Source organism: Protopterus annectens, chromosome 3.part1 (assembly GCF_019279795.1).
Source record: "Protopterus annectens isolate FY-2018-M chromosome 3.part1, PAN1.0, whole genome shotgun sequence".
NCBI classification, from domain to species: Eukaryota; Metazoa; Chordata; order Ceratodontiformes; family Protopteridae; genus Protopterus; species Protopterus annectens.
The window spans coordinates 90,455,161-90,474,365 of NC_056732.1; the positions used below are offsets into that span (position 1 = coordinate 90,455,161).

Genomic DNA, 19,205 nt, shown 5'->3' on the forward strand with positions numbered 1-19,205 from the left:
CAGTGTTGCTAACCAGCAATACCCTGGCATTCAATAATGCCTACACTAAGTGTACACTGTTCTGCGTGAACAGACAACACAGGCATAACTCACACCTTCTTCCTCCTAATTTTAGTTTTCCTACTGATTTTCTTGCAACTTTAAGTACTGACAAGGATTCATAAAGGTTACCACAAAGTGTGGACTACATGTAAAATAATTGTTTGAAAATATGTAAAAATAAAACTGAGCTAATTTTATTTCAGCAATACATATATTAACTGTTACCTCAGCAAGACGTCTCCTGTTAGCTTTCAATATGTGCTAGCTACTTTCAGTTTTATTCTGTGAAAGCGTAAACTGTTTTCTTTCTTGCTCAATGTGCTCTGTCACATACATCCTAGGACATGTACGCTATTATTTAGCTTGTCTGATATTATAGTCCCTGAATAGTTAGTTTGTAATGTTGTGCTGCAGTGCCTTACGTTTGCTACTTTGTTCAGCTGTATAGCTATTAAGTAACTTTTTGGAACTAATTAGTCGCAAAGTCTGCATATAGCTACATTTCGGTCAAGCAACTGTTATCTCACCTGTATGTTTTATAGGCAAACTGTGCTTGTTGCAAAGTGCCAGTGTCTTTGTAAAATATGGTATGTCATGTTATATATTCTGCTAATTGTAAAAGTGACAGAAACTTGAGGCTTTGCCATGTAATACTCTGTTATAAAGTTGTTTTAGGTAGATGTTACTAGTTTTTAGCTTGATATTTTGTTAAGGTAGATGACATAGAACTAGTGATGTGTTTTCTTGTAATATTAGGTTCTACATTTGTCTATGGTAGATGCTAGTAGTTTCTTTCCCTAACCTTTTTCCCCCGTTTGTGCTAATTTGTAAGTACTGTCTTGTATTTACTGACACTTTCTATAATTTGCTTCCAAACACCTATTATCCCTTTAATCTCTCCCTGCATATTTTGTTTTTCCCACTATCTTACAGTTCCACCTGCCTGCTTGCTCTTTGAGTCCCTGCACTGTCTCCCCCCACCTTCATTGGGAACTGCAACTTCAGTCTGCGGCTACAGTTTTCGAGACCTCTCAAGGACGTTCCAACGAGTGACTGTGCCCTTTAATACTAAGTGTAGGTTATCATCACAGGCTCTTTTTACTCCCGCAGCAACCCTAGCTCTATATGGTGTGCACACATAGTACAGTTGTGTACATTTACCATAAATGTAGATGTTCGAGTGTATTCACTGTTGCAGTCATTACATTTGGGTAATCTGCTGGCAGGTTGCCATCATTTGGCCTGATTAACAAAATCTTGGGTCCTGCATTGGTTGCTGTCCCTTCTTCCATGACGTCAGGTCGTCAGGGGTATAAAACATGCAGCCAATGCCATTTTCATCAGTTTTTCTTGCCCCAGATGTCAGGTGCCCCCCAAATGGGGATATATATATATATATATATATATATATATATCTATATATATGTATATAATTTAGAACACAAACAATATACCTCCAATCAAAAGCAAATACACCAAAAAGGCTTTTAAGCATATTAAAGGAAAAAAGAGGTATAGTAAGAGAAAAAACAGGGGGGTTGGAGGGTGGGTAACCAGGACTGCAACAGTGAATATACTTGAACATCTAAATTTATGGTAAGTGTACACAATTGTACTATGTTCTTCGTGTTTCACTGTTGCAGTCATTACATTCGGGTAGATTCCCAAAGCTATGGTTGGGAGGATGGATTTATACAGAATTAGGAGCAGCTATAAGGCCCTGCAGGACAGCAGTGGCAAAGCCAGATCTGGATTTAGAGAAGAGAGGTAAATGGTAATGTTTGGTGAATGTATGAACTGAGCTCCAGGTAGCAGCTTCTAGAATGTCTCTGATAGGAACCCCTCTGAAAAAGGCTGCAGAAGTAGATGCAGCCCTGGTGGAATGAGATCTGAGCCCCTTGGGGATAGGTTTCCATGGTGCACATAGCAGAAAGGAATACAATGGCTTATCCATTTAGAAATAGTCTGCTTTGAAATAGGTTTTCCCTCTGCTCCTGAGGCAAAAGCCATCAACAGTTGCTCAGATTTTCTTAGAGGTTTTGTCTTAAGTAGGATCTAAGTTGTCTGTGCACATCCAATGAATGCAGAATCCGCTCACCCTTGTTCTGTGGATTTGGAAAGAATGTTGGCAGATGAATGATCTGATTAAGAGCCACACTGGATACCACCTTAGGCATGAAAGACGGACTGGTCCTGAGAGACACCCTGTCCGGATAAAAAATAATGAAAGGCTCCACTGCCATAAGAGCCTGTAATTCCGAAATCCATCTAGCTGAAGTAACTGCTAAAAGAAAAACTGTTTTCCAGGAGAGATATTTCAAATCTGCAGTAGCAGCTGGCTCAAAAGGAGGTAGAGTGAGTTTTTCCAAAACAAAATTGAGGTCCCATGCAGGTGTTCGTGCTATCCTTGGAGGTCTTCAATTTTTGGCCCCTCTGAGGTACTGCTTTAGCAGAACATGAGAAAAGAGGGGAGGCTCTGTGTTGTAATGAGCTGAAATGGCAAAGGCATGGATTTTTATGGAAGAAAAACATAGGCCCTTGTGAAGCATCTCAGTTAAATATTGCAGAATCTGAGGAATATTGGGCACTGCTGTGCTTATTTCCTTGTGTTTGGTTCCAGGCACAGAATCGTTTCCATTTGTCCTCATAAGATTTTATAGCACTAGGCCTTCTAGCCTCCAAAATGACATCCATCAGAGGTTTGCTGAGAGATGTAACTGGTGAAATTAGTTGATTAGCCATGCTGCAAGATTCACAGTTTGGAGCGGAGTGTGCAGAATTTGATAGTTCTGCTGAGACAGCAGGTAAGGTGTTAGAGGCAGGTACCACGGAGGAAGGTGTGACACATTGGGTAGGAGCGGGTACCAGTGTTGGCGAGACCAGTCTGGAGCAATCAGCATCATTTTTGTTTTTTCCTGTCTGATTTTTAGTAAGACCTTGTACAGCAGAGGCAGAGGAGGAAAGGCATAGACTGATAGGTTTTCCAGCTGAAGGACAGAGCATCCACTTTCCAAGCTTTTTTGTGATGAATTCTTGTGCAGAATTTGTCCAACTGATAATTTTGGGGTGAGGCAAAAAGATCCATGTCTGGGCTCCTCCATTTGTGTGTCAACATGCTGAAGATTTATGGATCCAGTTTCCATTCGTGTGGGTCCATAAGATTTCTGCTTAGTGCATCTGCCAGAGTACTTTGCTTTCCTGGCAGGAATTGAGCTTGTAGATGTATTTGGCAAGTCAAGGCCATGTTCCACAATGCCATGGCTAGCCAGCAAAGGGGGTAGGAGTGGGTACCCCCCTGCTTGTTTATGTACCACATGACTGTGGTGTTGTCTGTCTATCAGTAGTTGTCCTGGATGAAGATAGTCCTTGAAGGCTGTCACAGCATTCTGTACAGCTAGCATTTCTTTCTGGTTGATATGTAGGTGCATTTGATTTGGGCACCATCGGCCCTGAATGCATCTTCCTGCCAGATGTGCCCCCCCCCCAAGCATAATCTGATGCATCTGTAGTCAGGGGTTTGGGCGGCAGGGGGTGGAGTGAATGACGGTCCCTTGTTTTTGTAGCAGGCCTCTGCCCACCATAGGAACACTAGCTGCAGGCAAGGAATGATAGGAATCATTGTTTCCAGGCTGTGACAATGTTGACTCCATAAGCTTTTTAGGTATCATTGAAGTTTCCTCATTTGCAGTCTTGCATATGGAATTATTAGGATGCAGGAAGCCATGAACTCCAAGGCCTGCAGAATTTGTCTTGCAGATAGCTGGGTTTTTGTGGCCACCTGTTTGAAGTAAGTCATCAATTGAATTTGTTTTTCTGGTGTAAGTAGATCATCTGGGCAGTTGTATTCAAGCATGCAACCAGGAAAGTAATTATTTGAGAGGGTTGTTGTGTCTTTCGGCTTTGCCCGGTTAGGGGTCGCCACAGCGGAACTCCGGTCCGCTAATGATTGGCAGTAGATTTTTACATGCCGAATTGCCAGCCCTGACACACAACCTTCAACGAAGGTACACCCATTCACGCATGTCTCCACACAGAAGATGCTCTAGCTGAGAATCGAACAGGTCAACATCTTACTGTGAGGCGACAAAGCTACCGCAGTTTTTTCTTTTCGCTTATGGTGTACCCTAGACAAGTTAGAAGTCTTTTTACAAACGCCAGATGTTTTAGAAGAGTGTCCTTGTTTTCTGCCTGAATTAGACAATCGTCCAGGTAAGGATAAATTTGAATGTTTCTTTGTCTGCAGAATGCAATTACTGGTGCCAGGCACTTTGTGAAGACCCTGGGCACAGTAGATAAGCCAAAGGGCAGTGCAGAGAAATGGTAATGCAAATAGCCTGCTTTGAAGCGGATATATCTTCTGCAAGATTCCCTAATTGGGATATGCAGGTAAGCCTCTTTTAAGTCTAGAGTTACCAACCAGGCATCCTTGCCTAACATAGGCAGTAACTGTTGTAGAGTCAGCATCTTGAATTTTGGAATGTCCAGAAATTTATTTAGAATGGATAAGTCCAGAATTGGACGCCATGATTTGCCTTTTGTGGGTACCAGGAAAAGTCTTGAATAAACACCTTGCCCCTTTTCTGGTACTGGTTGAATAGCCCCCATATTTATGAGGGACATAACTTGTTGCTGGGCCCCTGCCCACTGATTTGGAGGCAGATCTGGCCATTCGTTTGGGATTGGCAATGTGTGGAAATGAAATCTGTATCCCTGGGAAATCATATATTTAAAATCCACTTGTCCTGGGTAATTAGTTGCCAGTTTCGTGCATGAAGTGCCAGTTTTCCCCACAAAGGGGCAGCCAAAAGATAAGTGCTTGGTGATTGCAGTGGAAAGTCACTGAGACTGTTTACCATAGGAAGGTGCCTTGTTACTTCCAGATTTGGAGGTGGAGGCACCTCATTGTTTTGTTCTGTAAGTTCCTTGTGACTGAAACCTGGAGCCTTTGGAATGTCTGGGTTTGCCTGAGCGGCTCTAGAGGGCACTGGAAAGGACCAGTTCTTAGTAGGCCAGTGCCTACTGAACCTGGGCGGCTGCACTTGTAGGAAATCTTTTACAGTTTGCACAGATTTAGCTTTATCTTCCATCTTTTTCAAAACTTCTTCTGCCTTATTACCAAATAGACTGTCCTGTTGTAAAGGAGCATCCAACAATTTTGCTTTAACATGATCAGGCAGATTTTGCTCCTTGAGCCAAGCATGCCTTCTTATCACAGATCCATTTACAGCGGCCCTGCAAGAGGCCTCCAAGGAATCAAAACTACATTGCAAAGTATGGTTTCCAACTTGTTCATCTGAATGCAATAAATCCTGCAACTCTTTATTTTCCACACAGTCAGAAATTAACATCATTTTCTGTTTAAGTAAGCCCATTACATGCTGCTGATATTTAAGCATATGAAATTTAAAGCCCTGATTGCCAAGGTTGTAGACGTGTAAACCTTCTTAACCCATCTATCCAGCGCTCTGGAGTCTCTATCAGAAGAGGTAGGATTTTTAGCAGTAGAAGCCTTAATGCCCTTGGGACCTGGAGAAATGGTTTCAGGGACAGCAGTAGGGTTTTTAAAAAGGAATTTGTGGGAGTCAGGAACCCTGTAATATCTGTCTGGCTTACTAGGAGTCGGAGGCAAGGAATCAGGAGCCATGCTGGATTCTGAGAAAACATCAACAATGTCTAGAACAGGAGGTATAGCCAAAGGCTTATGCTGAGGAAGAAGAAGGAAATCCCTAAGCCGCTTTTTAGATTCTGAGAAATCCTGACTCTCCCAGTGAAAGTGTTCCCTTAGGGTATGCAAAGTTTCTCCAAAAGAAAAATCCTCAATAGAAGCAGAAGGGATGGAATCTTCTGCATCAGAGACCTCATAAGGTGGAATAGATAATCCCTGATCAGAAGAGGAACCAGTAGAAACGGAAACCTGATCTGATGATTCATAGTCAGTGCCTTGCCTAGGCTTCTTAGCAGGAGGGGGATGGGTACCCCTGATCAAGGTAATTAAATCCTCAGCCATTTTGAGCATTTGTTTTTTAGGCATAGGAGCCTGTGCACGTGGCCCAAGCGACATTTTTTTTAGACATAGAAGTTGATTTTGGCCTTAGTTTTGAAGATGGCGTCGGTTTAATATATAAATCTTTAGGCCTGAAAACACCCTCAGAAGCCGGTGGCTGCTCAGCAGCTCCGGACCCATCTAAGGTAGAGACATCTGCGGGTTAAATACTTAAAGTGTCTCATGGCATACTGGACTCCGAATAGGTCTCAGTAGAGGCCTGCAAATCAAAAGTAGTGGGCATCAGGGGCTGCAAAAGCGCCTCACTGAGTACCGGCGGACCGGTGACTGGCTTAGGAGAAGCTTCGTCATCGGTTTTGGACCTCAACGGTCTGTCTCTGTCTTTTTCTTTACATTTTTTATGTATTCTGGTAGTCAGATTACTAACCGACGACATTTCTGGATAGTTAAATCTTGAGCCAAAATATTTTAATGCAAAAATATACCGACACTTAATAGTGCATTGATTAAATTTAGGTTCATAGGTTCATAGATTAGTACTAGGCTAACTGCCCTTGCGAGCCATTTTAAGCCTAGCCAGTTATCCCTTATGAGACTCAAACCCTGCACCTTGTGTTTGTAAGGCAAACACCTTAACCATTAGGCCACCCTCCCAACCCAATTTAGCACAAAACCGACAGCAAGGCACGTTGTGGTCAAGGCCTAGGCAAGGAATACAGTACAAATGAAAATCCTTATGAGGTATTTGCTTCCCACAAGTAATACAATTATTAACTTTTACCGACATTGGTAAGGAGCAAGAAAAAGTTTCCCCAACGGGGTACTTAGCTTTAGGTTGAAGACTTCGGTTTTGAAACTCGAAAACGAAAATTTCAGGAGCTGGCTGACTGGCATTTGCGAACTGCTTTTGCTTCGGGCACCGCGCGGCAAGAAAGACTGATGAAAATGGTGTCGGCTGCATGTTTTAGACCCCTGACGAACTGACATCATGGAAGAAGGGACAGCAACCGACGCAGGACCCAAGACTTTGTTAATCAGGCCGACTGAGGGCAACCTGCCAGCAGATTACCCAAATGTAATGACTGCAACAGTGAAACATGAAGAACATCCAAGGACGGCAGCTTCTTACTTTTTACCTTCCATAACCCCCCTTATTGATTTCCAGTCTGTCTTTAACTTTTTCTCTAAGTCAAACTCCAAAAACCCGACTACAGTGTAGTTGCTGGTCTATGTTGTTTTTTAATATTAGTCCCACTCTCCTCGGCCCCCCCAATTACTGCTACTCTTTTAGTCTTCCTAAAACAAGTAACTGAGAGTGTACGTTAAGTTTTTAGACCATAGAGCAGCTGAGTAGTGGACGTCTATTGTACTTACCGCCTGTCTCACAGCTTTAGAGAGTTTTCTTTTGACTTGCAGTGAGCTAGTTCTTCTTGGTTCAACCTGCTTCGCTCGGGCTCACTCCGCTCCCCCACCCCCTCTTTCATTACATTTATACTGAAACCCCTTTTTGCTCTGTCTCCTCCCACATCTACTAATCTCCCAATCCCCACACTCCCAACCCACCTCTCACTACACCTAACTCAAACAGACTACTTCCCCACTCTCATCCCAAACCACCTGCAACATCTTAATTAGACCCAACCCATTCTTCCATATCTTGCTGAATCACTGTCACCCCCCAACTTTACCCTATCCCCTACCCTCCTCTCTAGGGCAACCTCAACTACTAATATCTTAACCATCATCACTAAATATTTCTTAATTTCCACTACCCATATCTCACTTACAAATTACACTCTCCCTTTACCCTATGGATTCTCTACTACTATACTTCTCATTCCTCACCTCCTACCATACAAACCTTAATCTCTTACATACACCCCCTTCACACACTCTTCCATTACTTCACAAGGAACTCCCAGCCCTTCCTAATCTCACCTTCTCTTTTCATTTCCTCCTTTACCCGGTCCACAAAATCAAATTACTCACCCTCTCAACAAGCACCCCTAAGCCTAAACACAAACACTGCAGTTCCTATTTTTACCGTATTAAACCACCACTACCCCCTACAGTCCTACTACTAGAAGGTGACATCCACCCCAACCCTGGCACTTCCATCCCATCTACAACATATGCCTACCCAACTAAACACCTCTCTATCTATGCCATTAACATACCAGCTCTGCAAGTCACTGAGCTTTATTCTTGGATCACCCACTACTCCCACACATTTTAGCCCTATCTGAAAGTTGGTTAAAAACCAAACATCTCTAATACTACCTCCCCAGTATAACATACATCATCTAGACAGAGCCAACAAAAAGGTGGCAGTGTTGCAATTATGTACTCCGAACAACTCAACCTTTCCCCCCTCCCAGTATCTCAACCTGACCTTCACCCAGCTGAACTACTTACTCTAAACTGTCACCTCACCCCCCACAAAAAATTGCCATTTCAGCTATATACATATCACCAGGGAATAACATTCCCATCCTTGAATGTGTCCTATCTTGGATCTCACTGCACATCCTCTATGAGACCATTCTCCTTGGTGACGTAAATATTGACTGGCAAAATCTATCCACTACCTTCTTTTACACTCATATCAACCTCCATGGTTTCCATCAACTTATCACTATCCCTACTCATTTTAACAGTAATAACTACTCCACTCTAGACTGAATTCATTTCTAATCCTACCCGCTATAAAAACCCCAGCACCCTACCAGATTGCCTAAGTGACCACCTTCCTACTCAAGTCATAAGACACTCCCTCCAAATACCTACACTCAACACTACAGAGACTGTTAAAACTTCTCTTCCTTTAATGCTGAATCTTTTAATAATAGACTGGCTTCTATTAACTGGTCCCTCAATGACGCAGTTCTACATTTCAATAGCACCTTTTTGGAAATCCTTGACTCTTAAGGTCCTCTAAGAAAAATTAGGGTTAAAACTACTTTCTCGTCCTGGCTCTCTAAAGACACCCTCATTCACATAAAAAAAGGGACAAGTATTGGAAACAATGGCTACAAACTAAATCCACAACTCTCTTCCAAAAATATAACCTTCAAAACCTTGTTAAAAAAGAAATTAATAGAGATAAGAAAAAAATACTACTACAATGCCCAGTCCACCCATAATTCTAACCCTAAGAAATGATGGCACTCCATCAACAAAATCTTGCACCCTGGTAGCCCCTAACCCCTATCCCATTAATACTCCCTAAGAAACTGCCACCCTACTCAATACCCACTTCATTGAATCTATTCAAAAACATACTAAAACTTACTCATCTGATAACTCCCATACCACACAAACTATAAACTCAAACACCCCTTTCTCTCTTAAACCTGTCTCCACTGCTTACATAAAATCTTTTCTACTCAAACTAAAACCATGCTCTCCCTCTACTGACAACCTCCCTCCTCCCTTCCTTAAACTTGCAGCACACTCCACTGTCTACCGTGTCTCTATCCTTATTAACAGATCTATCCAAGAATCCACTGTCCTGGATATCTGGAAATCTTCCTACACCATACCACAGAGGAGGTAACTCCACAGATCCTTCTAACTATAGACCCATTGCAATTATCTGTTCACTCTCCAAAATCCTTGAAAAATGTATTCATAACCACCTTCCTAAGTACCTAATGGAAGGAGATCTGCTAATCTCTACACAACATGGTTTCAGGCCCAACCATAGCACTTCCACACCCCTCCTCTCCTTCACTCACACTCCTGCTGAAGCCAGATACAAACGTCTTCTAGTATCCTGCCTCTGCCTTGATCTTTATAAAGCTTTCGATACTGTCTCTCATTCTAAACTAATTGCCAGACTAACTGAATTTAACCTCTCCCCCCTACTACTCACTGGTTCTCAAGCTATCTCTCAGACTCCAGTCTGTTAGATGGTAATCCTCCTGTTCCCCCTTCCTACCTATCCACACTGGTGTCCCTCAAGGCTCAATCCTTGTCCCTCTCCTGTTTTAACACCTTCACTAATGGTCCTCACTCTGCTGGCATTTCTTCCTCCCTTATACAATACGCTGATGATTCTACTGTCATCTCTGTCTCTGATAACATCTCTAACCTTCTTACCATCACTCATAGCACTTTTTCATCTGTTGAAAAATCGCTAACTGAACATCAATTTATACTTAACCCCAAAAAGACTAAGCTCCAACTTTTCCTTCCCAGATCCCTCTCCCACCATAAATGCATCTTTACCATGTTTTCTCTCAATAACACCCCTATCAAAGCTGATCCTCACACTAAACTACTCGGTACTATAATCAGTGACCAGCTAAAATTTGACATCCATATACAGCACTGTAATAAAAAAAATTGTGTCTTCTCTATATAAATAAAAATTTCCTGGCGCAAAATTCCAAAACCACCCTAGTTCAAGCCTTTCTCCTTTCTAGCCTTCTCTACACCTCTCCTATCCTTACCCACCTCCAGTCATCCCTACTATGCAAACTTGAACAAACCTATAACAACATAGCCATATTCACTGGTGACCAGCTATACAGATGACATCACTGCCTTTCCTTAAATTAAATGGCTTGAATACCCCCAACTCTTGCTTCTTTCCCAAATGCAGCTCACACACTCCCCTACTATATCAATTTACAGCCTGCCCCTCTCTTTCTTCCATAGTATCCCCTTATATCCCAGCTCACTAACTTTGTAGCCCTGACCAAAACCTTCTAGACATCTATAAACCAAACAAAAATACTGGCAAACTCCTTTACAGAAACTCAGTATCCCAAACTTGGAATAGGCTACTCCCTAACATTCGTAACATTAGAAGTTCCATCTGCTTCAAAACTGAAGTCAGAAATTACTTCCTAAACTCAAAATCCTGCCCTTGCCATAATCCTCCATGAATTCCTATTTACCACTTCAACTTACTTCCCCCTCACTTCTACTTCTGAGAACTTGCTGTTTCAATCTGTAAAGAAAAAAGAAAAAATCCCAGAACATGTTTGTTTCAATCAGTGAAAAGTCTAACATTAGAATTTTGCAAGATTATTTTTTTTATTTCCTCAAACTGTACATTTTATTTTTACTGTTTTGTAAATGTTGCCTGCTTGTTACTCATGGAGTTGTACATCTTATCTTGATTTGCTATGTCTCAGGATCTCATTTTTTTATCTACATTGCATTGTTAATGTTCTAGTATTGTAATACTTATGTGAATTTCTGCATCTTTGGAGTTTTTCTCCTCGGGTCTCCACTGAAAATGGGCCACATGGCTCAGTTGGATTAACACCCAGTTAACAAATGGCAAATAAATCTAAAAATAAATAAATGTACACTTAGTGTAATCTTTCTGTGTGACTAGAAAGCACAAAAAATGTGATAGTAATGCTCTTGAATATATATTGTGTACACTTAGTGTAGGCGTTATTGAATTTGGCCCATAATCTTTCACATAAGAAAAATAAATTCTTCCATTACTGCATGTCTATTGAGATATTTACAGAAATATGAAAACATATGGGTAATTCTATAATTAGTAATACAAATAATACTGGTCATCTCTCAGGATGCGCAACTTACAGTATGAATATCAAAGATAGTTTTCTTCAACAACATCTAAGGTTTCATTTAGTGTCATGCAACAGTTTGTAAGGCACTTGTTTTTTGAAGAATATATGGAAATACTGATTACTTTCATAATTACTAAGAAACAGCTAGCAATATGCCCAGTATAGTGTAATATACACCAGCATTTTCAGTGCAATATCCTGTCTCCCACACTGGTGCTTCACACTATACACCTCAACAGAATGAAAGTCTCTCAGTTTTGAAAATATGAACATAAATATGACATTATGAATAATAAGTGGCAGACAAAGATCAATTTTTCCAGTGCAGTACATCCTAGACTGACAATCTTAGTGTTATTTTGTTAATAACTCCTTGCCCTTTCTAATTCTGCCCATTTGTTAAGTCACTTAAAGACAGACTGCCCCAAAACAGTTCTGGATGCCATAAGGAGACATGGATGTGAAATGGAAGAATAAAAAAAGGTGTTAAAGGTCTGAGTGAGTTAAATACTCATGCTCCTTTAAAACATAACTTCTATACAGTCTAACCCATTACTGTGCCTTTGGGAACAGTATATAAATGTTGCTTGGGTTAATACTAGTAAGTTCACATTTTTGGTTCCACATATTTTCATAACTTTTCAGAAATTGACCCTCTTTTGCTATATTTTCCCTTCTAGGTCTCTCAGATACAGTCCCTCTGTTGCAGACCAAGTTGCAGTCTCCACCCATGAATACTTCCTACTGAAAGCCAATTACCTCTCTTATAATTCTCTTAATCTTAACACAGTTTTAGATAGAATATAAATACATGACAGTTCAATCCACCTTTCCTACCAATATCCATTTACTGCCACAACTCTACCATTAATGTATTTCTTCTCTTCAACACAATTGGAACCCCTCTCCTAATCAATATTATATCACCTCCACCTTTTCCTTTGACGATTATACTTTGCTTAATATCCATTCTGAAATCTTTTCTTTGCCAAATTTACATGCTTATTTCTATTGTATGTATATGGCTATTGTAACATTGCTATTTGCATTCTACACATAACAGAATTCAGTACACGTTTCTTTTGTCTACACCTACAATGCCATTTACATTCCATGATATAATCAATAAGTAATTCTGATAACACTCTACTACATTCACACTCTAGTTTTTAAGCATTTCCAACTTGTAACTTACATACACACATTAATGTCTGTATATAAGTTTTATAACTTTGAGGTTCTCATCTCTGTTTGAATCCATGTAGCATTTTCCCAAACCTTTTTCTTCAATAAAAACACTTAAAAACCTTGCACAATGTCATTTTAACTCCATCCCCTTTTAACTCACAGCAAACACACAAAACTATATACACTTTCCAAAAAGGAAAGTTACACCTCCATGAAGGGGCAGTTGCTGCAAACAAACAGCTACACCCACAGACTATCTATTCTAAAGTTAGGTTGAATCACTTATTTTAATCATTATGAATGCATATGATTTATTTTTTCTGCTTAATTACTGGATGCCATCTCCCGTACTGAGGCTGAAACCTGAGCTGCTTTTTTGCTGAACAGCTGCAGGGCTTCCATCAGCTCCTTTACTTCTCTTTTCCTTCTCACACTGGGAGAGCAGTAATCATCTTGCTATTAAGAATACAGTCATGCTGGAATAAGACCACAGTCAACACTGATAAATCTGATACTGACGTACATAGTTTGTGGTTTGACCCCTACATCCTAAGAATCAAGAAAACTGGGAAGATTTAACATATTACAATAGGCATAGAAGAAATGCTATCTGATTGATGCCAATGAGGAAGTATGCAGCAATCATTCTCTGTTGATCTCTCCAAAATAAATTTGTTAACTTTCCATAGTCAATCTCCAGTAGAGGAGTGGAATTTTATCTATGGACTTACTGACAATAGTCTTGAGCCTTTAATTATACAAATTTTTGAATAAGACAAAAATTAAATGTTCAGTTTTGAACAGTTTAACCAGAGATGTATAATTTTAACAGGTAACAGACACACCAGAAGTACAAGCATTTTTTTCTATTCTATGTTTCTCAGATTCAGGACCTGGAAAGGATTCCCTTGCCTTATCAGTCTTGTCTTTTTCTTCTTTATCTGTGTACCTGTGAGACTCCTAAGCTTGATCCTGGAAGTTGAGGAAACTGGACCAGAATCAGCAATTGATGCTGAAGAGCCAACTGGTACTCGCGATGAACCTTGTTCCATTATAAACAATTTCAGTATGTTTTCCTGACAAACTGTAGAAATTGTAAAAGCTTTACACATTTCACAAGCAGCATAAAAATGCCCTTCGCCTAAGCAACAGACACACGAGAAAATGGAGCTGAATTTTTCAACTGTGTTTACATTTCTTAAAGGCTTTCCTCTAAATTTAAAACTGTGCACCATAAAATAACCCAAACTTCAAAAGTAACCACAAAATGAAAACTTTCCATTAACGATACGATAACTGCACAACTGTGCACAAAATGAAAGGTGAGACCACCAAAAATGTCTGAGGCTGGAGGGCTATTTTCTATGTAACACTTGAAAAATAAGGGGAAAAAAAAGAAATGCCTGACCTGAAATGATGTTTGGAAGCACATACCATAAATATAAACAAAAAGGAACAAATGTTTTGAATTTGTTTCTCATCAAAACAGAAAAAGCACAGCCTGGGAATGTTTTGCTGATGCTTCTGCTTTGACAAATGGCAGCTGACTGTATAGGTTGCATTAGTTTTTCACTTCCTACATTATTATTTTAATGATGCACAACAAAATGCAAATAGAAAATAAAGAGGACATTTGTAAATATAAATCTATTGCTTTGACTTTGAAAGGATTGGTTGAAAATCAGACTGCTAAATTACCTTTATGATGCCAACTAGAGTAGTTTTCATCATCAGAATACCTTCAGTAAATATTGAAATGGCATGCGTCAGCTTAGCAACCTTGAGGGAGACAAAAAGAAAAAAAAAAATCACATTATCTTAGGAATTCTCTTAATTCTGCCAACACTGTTCCATGATTAAAATCTATACAATGTTTATTAATACTGAGCTTCAGACTACTACATAACGAAATGTTATAGTGATTTACCCTGTAGAAATAAAAGCCTGGTTTTCCTACATGAAACCATAAAATAAATGGGGAAGGTTATTTAACAAATCACAATGAGTGAAGTCATATGACAATGGATATGATTCATGGAAAATCTGATATTTCATAGCAACTGCCTGTGGACTGTAAGACAGCTATGGAAAAAAGTCCTTGCCTTCTGAAGACACTGCATGCATCAGGAAACAGGAATCTTTTTCAACCTTTTTATTTCTACAAAGCTACAGCTAAATGTTATGCAAAGACTCTTGGCTGCAGCATAAAAAACAAACGGCAAGATACATTCCTGAGAACTCACCTGTGGGATTCACAGATTTGGAAATGCAGGTAAACATCCTTATGTCTGGTCACTAGAAAAGCATCTTATTAAAAGAAAGGTAAAACTGTTTGTTGAGCAGGAATTGTGAACCTATTTTTTGATGAACTTATTTAGGGCAGAAAAATCTAAAAAGATTTAAAAAATGCATCTCTTGCTTTTCTTTCTTTGGAAATAGAAAAAAAAAAACCCTCAAAATCCTGCACTTTTTTCTGAATCTGGGACTTTCTTCAATTCCTGGATACCCAAAAGATTTTGCACTACTGAGATGCACTACTGAGATGCTCAACCTTTATTACACAGACCAGCAGCCTGTAAGGTGACAGCATTCTTCTTTTTTTCTGGAAAAAGACAGAACACAGAAGATAAATATAGTGCCCTTATGTGGATTACAGACCGACTGCTCCTTACCTACATCTGCAGCAATTCTATATACTGGACAGGGATGGCTACCAGCAGCAGCAATGTTCCCACTCTCCATGTCCTAAAGTCTGCAAGAAGAGTCAAAGTAGCATATCAGGCACTTTTATCAAAAATATCTAACCGACTTTTGAGACCAGCCTATGTCTTCTTTCACCATAAGCCAAGAGGAAATCTCCACTACCAAGAGTGTTGGTTTCATTTCACAAGTATCATGTGGTACTACAATCCAAAGATGGGTCTAGCATAAATATTTAGCACTTCACTGGAGTTTCGTCTGCGAATGAAGTCACTTACTACCTTGGTTTTCCTGAATGTGGAAGTGACTGCTTCAACATTTAGTCAATTCCAAGACACCATGATCAAAGAGGATGATGAATCCCTTCCTCAATCATTTCAGGGCTATTATAACATCCTTTTCCAAAGTCTATAATATACCACCAATGTTTCCTACTACTTTCTGGAACATTCACAACTTCCTGAAGTATGGCTGTCAAGTAGGGAACAAGATAGAGAGACTTGGCACTGCATACTCAGGGTGCTTCTGTCAAGGAGACAAAGTATTGCTCAGAAACCTCCTTAAACTCCTGGAGAAGTAGAAGAATAGAAATGGCAGTCTTTGTGAGGTAATACACTGAGGAAAGTACCTACATCTCAAATAATGAAGCTCTTTGTGAGGTAATACTCTGAGGAAAGTACCTACATCTCAAAGAATGAAGCTGTTAGCAGAAGATGAAACCTCAAAATCATGACACCCATGAAGGAGAAGAACAAATAGCTGGTCTTTTTGAAAGGAAATATCCACAACACATCAGTGTAAGTTAACCAAATACTATCCGCCATCATCTTACACATCTGCACAACTCAAGTCCAACTCTGTCCCTTGACTACTCTAATAAAAGTCAGTGATAAAAAGAACTACTAATAATAATAATAATAATAATAATAATAATAATAATAATACTAAGCAGGAAAAATTATCTGTCTGACACTTGGCAGCATGTCATGTTCTGCTTTCCAACAGTTGAGAACCGTATAATGGTCAAGTGGGCCAAAAGGAAGTCTGGCAGTGGAAATTTCATAAATCTTCTGAAGGTCAAAGTATTCTCCCAATTAACTGTATGTGGCAATAGATGTAGTTCACGTTTCAGTTTAGAAGCCACCTTTCTCAACACAAACTATAAATTTATTTATTTATTTATTTATTGCATTTGTTAACCCTGAAAGTCCACTGGGCCTAGAAAGAGCCCATTTTCAGTGGAGGCCCGAGGAGAAAAGTTCCACAAAGTTACATACAATGAAGTTATTAAAAAGATAAACAGATTAATACAAATAAAGGGTTTAAAGTGGTAGTGTCATAATCATTGTAAGATAAATTAATGACTGGTGTACATACAATCAAGCATTAGTGTAAAATACTAAAACAGACCTAAATAACTGGCATTAGTTCACTCCAGCACTAGTGTAAAATGTATTTACAAGGAACATAGCAGAGGGAGGATAAATTCAGGGTGATGAAAGAGGGCTAAGTAGGGAAAGAAAAGGTCAGGTGACAGGAAAGGAGAAGATTGGCAGAGAGAAGGGAAAGGAAATAATAGTAACAAAATATTTCGGTTATTTCAGATTTCGGATATTGGCAAAGGCTCTTGCCACCCCCATAGTGCCTTTTTAGGCAAGGCTCAAAAGTCAAACCCACCCCCATAGACAGCACAAGGAACAAGAAACTAAGGGTAATGCTGCTAAACGCCAGAAGTCTTAACCTCAAAATGCACGCACTCGAAGCTCTCCTCAGTATGGAGAACACTGATATCTGTGCAGTGACAGAAACCTGGTTCAAGGCTCCCGAGAGCACCCCAGCACTACCAGGCTATACCTCATATCATGCTTTTCGGCCCCAAAACCCGGACCGAACCACAAAAGGAGGGGAGTTTCCATATTTATCAAGGATATCCACACCTCCAGGTTAGTGGCATTGCACGAAGTATCGGAGACCATCCATGTGCAACTAACAGTGGGCAAGACTGCTTTTCAGTTTATAGCATCCTACAGACCATCCTCTCAAAGTCAGGAATCCCACTCGGCTTTCCTGAAAACATTGGAGAACATGAAGATCTCTCCAAACACCATTATATTGGGCGACTTCAACTACCCAAACATTGACTGGGAGCACTACTCAAGCCCCAGCACCTTAGCCCAAAGGTTCCTGGAAATTATAAACTCAAATGCTATGGAACAACTAGTCATCACTCCCACAAGAGGGGACAACATACTAGACCTGATCATTACCAACATGGGGACTCTATGCTCCACACCAGAAGTATATCCCTCATTGGTAAGATCAGACCATAAATTAATTTCACTGGATGTCCACATCCCGACCCCACCCCCAGCCCAGAAAACCACAGTGAAAAAAAGCGAACTTCTCACTTCTTAAAACCGAAGTGGAATCCTTCAAGGCCCCAGGGCCAGTGGAAACTATGGCCCAAACTGCACAATCTCTATGGACATCTCCAGGAATGCATGGATCATGCTATCCCAAACAAAACCAAGACCCAATCATCCAAAGGCAGGCGTCCAGTCTGGTGGACCCCTGCCATAAATAAACTGTACAACAGAAGGAGGAAGCTACTACATGATAGAGCAAAATCCCTAATAGGGAAGGCATCTCTGATCAGTACTAGCAAAAAATTACGATCCCTCATAAAATCCTCCAAGGCCAGCTTCGAGAGAAAAATTGCACAGGACACCAAAGACAATCATAAGGCTTTTTTCAGTTATGTTAGAAACCTGGGATGCAACTCCCAGACTTGTTCTGAGTTGATTCTAAATGACAAAAAATACACAGAACCCACAGACATCGCCAATATCCTGGCAGACAGGTTCAGTGCAAACGTCTCCCCCCCAAAAGAGCAAGTATCTATCCCGGCAGAGGGCTGCCTCCCAAACATCTCTGATGCTCAGGTGAAGGCTGCCCTCTCCAAAGCAAAAAACACGGCTTCCATGGGACCAGATGGCATCCCAGGTTGCATTCTACATGAACTCCAAGAGGAACTAATCCCTCAAATAAAACAGCTATACAATCTCAGCCTCACTACAGGATATGTGCCCACAGAATGGCATACAGCAACAGTGGTCCCACTCCACAAAGGTGGAGCCTCTACGGACCCTGGAAACTATCGCCCCCTAAGCCTGACTAGCTTAGTCTGCAAGGCTATGGAGAGGATCATCATGGAGCTCATAAACAAAGACATTGGGGACCTACAGACACTAGATCCTACCCAGTTCGGCTTTGTCAAGGGCAGATCCTGCCTTTTGAACCTGGTTGACCTCTTCGAAACAGTCACCAAAGCCATAGATGAAGGAAAGGTAGTCCACACAGCCTATCTGGACCTTGCAAAGGCATTTGACACAATACCCCACTTGGGCATCATAGATAAGCTATCCAGCTTAAATATAAACCCCTATGTCACAAGATGGGTCGCAAACTGGCTCAAAGACAGAACCCACAGAGTGAGAGTTGCTGGAGCCATGTCAGACTCGAAACCGGTCACAAGTGGCGTCCCACAGGGTTCTGTCCTGGGACCACTCTTGTTCGGTATATACTTTTCGAGGTACAGGCAAGCGTGGGAGGACTATGGCTCACCAAGTTCGCAGCGACTGCAAACTGGGCCATAATCAACTCTCCAGCTGACACAAACATCCTTCAAAAAGGTCACACAGAGACAGATAACT

At 40.6% G+C, this 19,205-nt stretch overlaps 1 protein-coding gene across 1 annotated transcript in view; it reads right to left on the bottom strand.

The window, feature by feature from the left end:
* WASHC5 (WASH complex subunit 5) overlaps positions 1–19,205 on the bottom strand; it is a 1,015,994-nt gene that overhangs the window by 435,785 nt on the left and 561,004 nt on the right. Inside the window, exon 16 of the mRNA XM_044066602.1 lies at positions 14,491–14,571. Within this exon, the coding sequence (XP_043922537.1) occupies positions 14,491–14,571 (81 nt within the window). The remainder of the gene's footprint in view (positions 1–14,490; positions 14,572–19,205) is intronic.